This window comes from Sardina pilchardus, chromosome 16 (assembly GCF_963854185.1).
Source record: "Sardina pilchardus chromosome 16, fSarPil1.1, whole genome shotgun sequence".
Taxonomy (NCBI): domain Eukaryota; kingdom Metazoa; phylum Chordata; class Actinopteri; order Clupeiformes; family Clupeidae; genus Sardina; species Sardina pilchardus.
Window position 1 is genome coordinate 6,788,855 of NC_085009.1, and position 7,905 is coordinate 6,796,759.

Here is a 7,905-nt window from a genome sequence, read left to right on the forward strand (position 1 = left end):
TTTACATCTTTTTTTGCATTTTCATGCATTGGTAATTCCTTGGAATTTAATTTCTATCTTATAATGACTGTTAAAAATTTATTTTAGGATGAATGAGGACTCAATCTATGTATCTATCTACACCCCTTTACTGTATGTAATCCATGATTTATCCTACTGTATCAACTTACCTGCCTTTTCTGCAGGTTCATTGTAGAGTTGGACATTAATCGGTTCAAAAACACCTCACTATAAAAGTCCCTTTATTAGCCTATATTATTTTTGTGCATTCATAGAGAACACATGCATCTTTAACAGTCAGATGCATATTTTCAACCTAAGGATTTGGTCTGAATTTTGCAGGGAATGATCTACGTGTTTACTGTAGATGACGTTATTTAGGAGGGAGTGGGACATTTGTAAAGCAAATAGGTTTTTAACCAACATAAATCACTTTGAATGTATTGAAATCTGCTTTATGCAAGTGGGTTGTTGTGAACATATTTCAATTCATTTGTGAAGCGACCTTGGGTGTCTTGAAAGGCGCTATATCAATAAAATGTATTATTATTATTATTATATGTAGGGTGAAATTAAGATACTCAAGGTTGATTATGTGGTCACTAAAAAATTAAACACCATAGACACTCAAAGGTTAATTTGACTTACCGCAATGTTCAGGCCAGGCATGTCCAACGTCCGGCTCAAGGGTCAAATGTGGCCCTTGACAAGTTTTTAATAGGCTTGTGGTCTTGTTCCCAAAATATGATGAGACAGTGTTTTAATTTGGTATAATTCACTGTATTTCTGTCAGTTCCTAGTAAATATGGGGTTAATCCAGGTTTAAACTATCAGAGGTAGGCTACATAGGCATATGTTATGTAGGCTATAGGCCTAAAACTAGCCTGGCCCCGCCTGTTTACGTACTTCCGCTCAATTTATTTTCCTTACAGTACGCAATGTGGAATAGCTTGATCCACCCTTGTTTACTCCGGCAAGATCACCTCCGAACAACCAGAGAACAGAGGGCATTCCTGAGAGTGATTACAAATTGAAAGCCTATCATTATCATTGTGTCCCCCATGGTTAACGTCATACTGTTAGTGATTGACTGAACTCCAGTGATTCCGAACTTCAGACAATAAGCATCCACCAACCGGGAGATACGATGGATCTAGGCCAGACTCTCTGCAAAGTCAAATGTGAATTAAATTCACATTGTTGTTTATCATTGCAATTCTCCTTAATGTATTATTGCCAACTTTTATATTGTTTACTGAAATGTAACTATATTGTTATTATGTAGCACTTTGAGAAAAAGTGTCTGCTAAATATCATAACCATAGATTTTGGGCTACTTTTAGGATAAAGAATGGAATAGAATAGAATAGAATTAGGTAATAGTATATATAAACAGTTATTGAAACAGTTAGGATAGGATACTTTATTAATCTCCCAGGGGAAATTGCAGTGTTACTAATTGCTCAAATAACTGGCTTGATTTCTCTGTAAACGGCCAAAGAGGAAGATAACTTATTAGGCCTGATATGCTGCACACACTTTCTTTTAGGTCTATGCACACACTGTAGACGCAGCGCCCTCTGAGCATACCTCTAGCCGGGTCTGTTTATGGACCTCTTTGCTTTGCCAAAGCACGTGAATAATAAGTCATCACGTGACTGTCGTTTCCAGTCATGGCCGACGACTACAGGCGACAGGGTTTTGAGCTAGAAAGAAGGATTTTTGAGTTGGACAATAAGTGTGCCACCCTAAGGATAGAAAAGCCAGGTAATTCCACATTTATGGAATTGTTGGTCGTTATTGCAGGACTTACATTTCACTTGACTTCAACGATACGATTTTGCTGTCATCATTGAAGCCTCGTTGTTGGCTAGCTAGCTAGCTAGCTAGCGCACTTTTACTGCTGCTGCTGTTGTTGTTTAGCTAGCTAGCTAGCCAGCTGTGAGCTAACTTGGCCATACCATTTGAGTTGTGTGATTTGCTAACGTTACTCCCACGTTTGTGGTCTGTGTCATGGTTAAGGACCATTTGGTTGTACGTCAGTGAAAATTATATTTACTATTCAAGATAATGATACGTCAAATAGAAATTAGCATGTCCGCTACCTAACGTTAACGCTAGTGTGTGGAACGTCATCATAAACAGTTCATAGCGAGTGTTGCTATGCTAGTCATTCTTAGCTAACACACCGCGTTTAGTCAAAATAACGGTAACCTGATGGTATCATATTTAAAGGGGCTGATGTTAGTGGCCGATAGTCTCAATTTTGTTAGTAATATCCTTATGACCGTGCTTGACTAAATATGCCCCCTGGCCTCTAAGCTTGCTGCATGATGCTAACAGGCAGTAATGTTTATCAAGAACATTGGTGTTTGTGTCGTTTTTGCTTAATTTACAAAGTAGGTAACTTAAATCAGTTCAATGCAGCTGGTGTTTGCTGTCCTCTGATAAACAACATGCATAAAAACGTCAAGTTCTAGCAGCTAAGGGAATTATTTTGCTGCCTTGCCATCTCGTCTCGGTACTGCGAGGATTAATTGGCGAATGGCTTGTGCAAGGCAGACTTGTTGAATGTCAGAATGTGACGTTATGTAACCCCAGTTTCTTGTCAATGAATGGGCTATTTTGAAACTCGTGTCGTAGATTGTTATTTAGTTAAACCATGCCATTGACACTCCTAGATATAATATGGACGCAAATAATTAACAAAATCTATTTTTCCCTAGATGATGACTATTTACAGAATGCATCAGCCATTCTAGACAAGTTGAAAAACTATTACAGACAAGGTGGGGAGAGTGGCAGTCTCCCTAAATTGCTGCAGGATTACACGCAGGTATTTGAGCTGATTTAATACATTATTCAATTATAGCGTTTTTTCCCTAGCTGTCAGAATGAGATCAGTAATGGGATAGTTCTGAGATCTTAAGTCTTGTGACGGTCTTGTGATATGACTTGTGTATTGACTTCAACCCCTCTATTTCTTTTACTGTGTATGGTGTTTCATATACTCCTCTAAAACTGCCTCTGTGTATGTTACCAAGGCACTCATAAGTCTTCAAAATACTGTTGTGCATAGGAATCATGGCATTACATCAGGCATACTCAAGTAATGTGAGGAAGTGGAAATTGTCAGTGGTGCAGAATCAAAATAAGTGTTTTTTCTGTGAAAAATAAAACTCTGTGCTCTGTTGTTTCGCCACTATTTTTTGCTGTAAGGAGCTGACACGTTTGTTTAGCTTGAGATTTCATGAAATGTGGGCTGACAGTTAAAAAAAATAGCTTGAACCAATCCCTCAGCTGTGAAGGAATATTCATGAACTGATGTAATGTAATCTAATTTACAAAGTTGTCATGCCAGAGATGAGTGCTGTGCCAGCCAGCATCATGGGCTGCTGTGCTGTGTCAATAGCCTGCTTTGTCTAATGACCTGTAGTTTCAATCTCAATGGAGGATAAATGCACCATGATGTACTCAAGCAATGGAAGTATATTCAAAGTCTATTTAACTTTCACCAGACACCGGGGTTTTACCCCACAATGGAAATGTGCCATACCAGAGCAATGCCGTTCACTTTTCACTGATCCATACTTTGGAACAAAGAACCCTTATTGCTCCATGTTGAAGTTAATTTATTGACAGGGGAAGTTATCCTCCTCCATCATCACCACTACCACTACCACCTTGCTGCTTAGCACAAGTTCCCAGCTCCCAGTGGGCACTCCCACAGGAAGTCAATCACTGAGTTAATCACTCCCACCTGGGTCCTCCTCGGGTAGGATGAGAGCCTCCGCCAACGACTGTGAAAAGCATGGCCAGCCAGCATTGCACTGCACGCACAGTCAATAGTGAAGCCATCAGAGAGGATTTAAAATGGTGGCGATTTCAATCACCAAATATGGTTGGTCCTGGTTGGGTCTGACTTTTTCCTGTTTAGGCTACTGTGGATACACTCTGTGTCTGTGTGGCTGCAGTTGTACCGATCTGGCTGAACTGTTTTGCCCCTTAACAAGATTTGCTCTTGGGATCCCCGTCTGGTTAAGAAGCACAATAATAAACAAATGAAAGCGTCTTTTGCAACAAAGTATGAACATAACTCCGATATAAAATAGATGGATTGCACTGACAGCAGTCATTCCTGTAGAATAGCAGTCTTTTGTATTTTGGCTTTGGAGGTTTCCTACAATGGCAGAAGTTGTTTTTGAGGTTCATTAAGATGATTTGGAAACATTACTGTATGTTAATGGTGCCGCTAATGTCTTCATGGCGTAAAGTAAATGACATCCTGATGTTTTTTTTTAACAGTTGTTGGCCACAAGACCCACAGTCCCTCTGGAGGTTACAGTGAATCTAGTTACCTACCACCATCCCTGCAATATAACTCAGGGATTGCATCAGCTTGTCTGGTGGTTTGGCCTATACAGAGACACTTGTTTTGTTTTCTACTTACTTCACATGCAGTAGTTGGGTCATGCACCGTTACAGGGGTTCTGGATTAGTGCCTCAGCACAGTGTTTTTTGCTGTTCTTCTCTCTGTCATCGATTAGGCCTTTTGGTCATGGTTTTGCGTCTTGGCCAAGTACACCACAGACTAACTCTGAAATGGCTGGGAAAAAAAGCATCAGAATTTGTTCTTAACCAAATTAAGCAAACTGAACAGACAGCTAGAGGACTGTGAGAAGCAGTTAGCTGATTTTGACAAAAGTTTGTATGGGGTTGGAGTCACTGACTGCACACATAATTTATGTTTCATGTGTAATGTTGGGCAGCGGTGTCTCCTTATTTTAAAGTATTAATTCTCAGAAATATCACACCCACCTATTCCCAATTTATGTTTCACACAATGCAAAGTGAAGTGAAGTAACACTAGGCATTCCGTCCTCTTGTTTTTATTGTTTCGGCTTGTCCCCGACCGTCCATGCAGGTGATTCTGGATATCACGTTCTATGAGGAGAATAAGCTGGTGGACCAGGAGTTCCCGGAGGAATGCTCCCCTTTCAAGATCCAGGAGCTGCTGCAGGACTTGACCGAGCCGGAGGTGCTGTCTGGCAGACTGGCGCCGGCACAGGAGGTAATGGCCACCGCCACACCTGTCACCTGTCTACCTGCCAGCCCTCCTGCTGGATTGACTCAGGAGAGGGTGGCCTCGGTCCAGATGCTGTGGGCTATGAACAACTCGGGGACTTTTCAAGAGACCTCGTCAAACTTAGTTTTCAACAATACATTTTTTCCTCCCAGTTTTCAGCTCTTTTTCTTTCAGTTCAACCTTTTACTTTTCCCCCCAAAGTAGTTATTGCTATTACCCTGGTCTATATTTATAACCAACAGCAGGAGCCGCAACATCAACACATGGTTTTTATATACATGATTCTATGGTATATTACCAGTAAAAACTGACCTGGAGAGCAACAGGTGGAGCCAGCCTTGATATGGTTCACATAAGGCAGCGCTTTGCAAACCCTCAGGGTCTTAACCAAGAGGATTGCTCATATAAATGAAGTTCTTAATGTACTTTCTTAATGGTTGGTGGTCTGCCCCCTCTCCTCCCCTCCCCTCCCCTCTCCTCCCCTCCCCTCCCCTCCCCTCCCCGACTCAGGTGCAGTCTGTGCTGGGGCTGGAGCTGCTTGAGTGCCTGTACTGGAGGCGTGGGGCGCTGCTCTACATGTACTGTCACACCCTGCACCAGAGGAAGCAGTGGATCAAGCAGAACAAGGCCACCTTCCTCAAGGTTGGTGCACGAACACCTACCTGTCCAGTGTACGGTCATCTCCTTATCACAAGTCATTGTTTGTTAGTAACACCCTCACAAAAAATCCCACCAGAATCAGAATCATGCTCATACTTTTTTTTTACATACATTTTTACTAGTCTAATGCTTTTCTGTGTTACAAGACACATGTGTCATGGTTGTGTGATATTTTAGTTAGAAGTGCTACTCAAACTATTCATTATCAGCACATGAAAGCCAGTTTGTCTTAGTCCTAAACTATACTAAGATGCAGAGTACAAGTGTGAAAAAAAGTAGGTGGAATCGGAATATACTCAACTGACCAAAAGTACATTTGACATTGGGCAATGACTCAAGATGAATATAGATTGAAATGACTTTTGACTGCTGCAATACAGGAGTGATTTTCTGAGTACTACTTTACAGACGGAAGCATGACTTTATATTTTCATGTTTTAGTGTCTCCAAGAAGGTGTCCGATACCTTATGAGGATGTTGCAAGTACGGAACTCAGTCAAATTGAACGATGGTGTAGTTTTCCATGACTCTACGACAGCAAACTTTCTGTCTGAAGGTAAATTTTTATTATTCTTTTACATTATACATTATGTTTACATGTATTAATAAGTTAAGCATAGAAAGGTACCTAACACTCCAAAGTCATATCTGGGGGGTGGAGGGGGGGGGGGGCTTATTGCATTTTTGACAGAGAGGCTTATCTAGATTTTCAGCAGTAGTTTCAGTGGATACTTGTTTGGTTATAGCCAGTCCAGAGTATGCTTCATCTCAATTACTGTAGATAATCGGACATTTGTTATATTAGCATTTTCTTTACCTGGATATATGCAATGGGAAAAAAAGTTCTATTTCCAGCGTCTTCAGGAGTGTGAATCCCTGTCGTTATTTTGTTGATGCTTCAAAACTGTTTTGCTGTTGGTCTTTGCACAGGCATCTTCTCAGACACACATTTGCTGACCATGATGTACATCGGGGAGATGTGTTTCTGGGCGGTCAAGTACGAGGACTGCAATGTGGACTCAATGGAGCGCAAGGAGGAGCGGATGCACTTCCGGGACATCGGCACGCAGATCCTGCACAAATACGTGTCTGCATGCGAGGGCCCGCTCCACGGTCAAGGGTGGAACACCGAGAACGCCAAGGAGATCCTTAGCATTTTACAATAAACCGCGGCAGATTGAGGGGTCCGAGAGACTGTTGTGTGAGTGTTGGGGAACACGGGAATGACCAGGGGTCCCTTAAAAAAAAGTATACTCTCTAAAACCTTGAAAAAAAAAAGAAAAAAAAGAGAAGCACTTACCTTCCAGATTCCAGACTTCTGGCTGGACATTTCTTTTCTCTGAGAATGTGGTTACATTTTTTTAAAAAAAAGTACAATATAAAAGAGATAAATCTAAACAATCACAAAAGCGATAACCTTTCTGGGAGAGAAACATCACACAACCGTAGTTTTGTATTTATTATTTTTTGCTTGTTTTTATTTATTTATTTTAATTTTAATTAATTACATTTATATATGACAGAAGGTACACATACCACAGATATGTTAATTCTACATATTCAGTACTCTTTCAAATGCAAGCATTTTTTGTTATGCCATCTTTATATCACTTTTGCTTAAATGTAAAAAGTACACCTTTCTTCACTTTTGGCAAGATGTGTTGTGAACAGATGAGAGTTTTGATATTTTGATAGTACATTTCTAAATGGAGAACTGTACTGTGTTGGTATTCTTTCAAAAGTGCATTTCATTTTTTAATGTTCTCATCAAAATAAATTTTGGGTTAAAAAATATCCAGTGTTAGTTTTTTTTTCAACTGTACATACTGTCTTTCCATCTTTGTCAGTTTTCATTGTCGACTAAGAAGATTTTAATATACATTTGTCTGGATTGAAAACAGACTTTTAACAAAGCTGACTCAGAGTCAGTAAGGCTACACTGACATACTCCTCTCATTACATTTAATTTAAAATGTGTCAACATTCAGACCCTTCAAGTGGCATTGGCTGCCCGTTTGTCATTAGCATGCATTCTTTGTGTGAAATGACACATGCTCTTTGTCCACCTTATAGCCCCTCAAACATTTTCCCAAAAGCTTTTCAAATTATGAGCCAACAACATTTTTGTGCTTGGGGAAGTGGGAAGTGTACCTCAGCCT

General features: G+C 40.3%; 1 protein-coding gene across 1 annotated transcript; it reads left to right on the forward strand.

The window, feature by feature from the left end:
• Positions 1-1,628: 1,628 nt before the first annotated feature.
• On the forward strand, positions 1,629-7,540 carry rimoc1 (rab7a interacting mon1-ccz1 complex subunit 1). Its single transcript, XM_062516674.1, has 6 exons — positions 1,629-1,767; positions 2,727-2,836; positions 4,925-5,071; positions 5,597-5,728; positions 6,188-6,302; positions 6,677-7,540. The coding sequence occupies exons 1-6, from the start codon at positions 1,674-1,676 to the stop codon at positions 6,910-6,912; spliced, it is 834 nt and encodes a 277-aa protein (XP_062372658.1). The 5' UTR covers positions 1,629-1,673; the 3' UTR covers positions 6,913-7,540.
• The last annotated feature ends 365 nt before the right edge of the window (positions 7,541-7,905 follow it).

Coding starts and splice junctions, on each gene's coding strand:
- rimoc1 (XM_062516674.1), top strand. CDS start 1,674: ATGGCCGACGACTACAGGCGACAGGGTTTTGAGCTAGAAAGAAGGATT. Junction 1,768..2,726: donor CCTAAGGATAGAAAAGCCAG/GTAATTCCACAT, acceptor ATTTTTCCCTAG/ATGATGACTATTTACAGAAT. Junction 2,837..4,924: donor TGCTGCAGGATTACACGCAG/GTATTTGAGCTG, acceptor CCGTCCATGCAG/GTGATTCTGGATATCACGTT.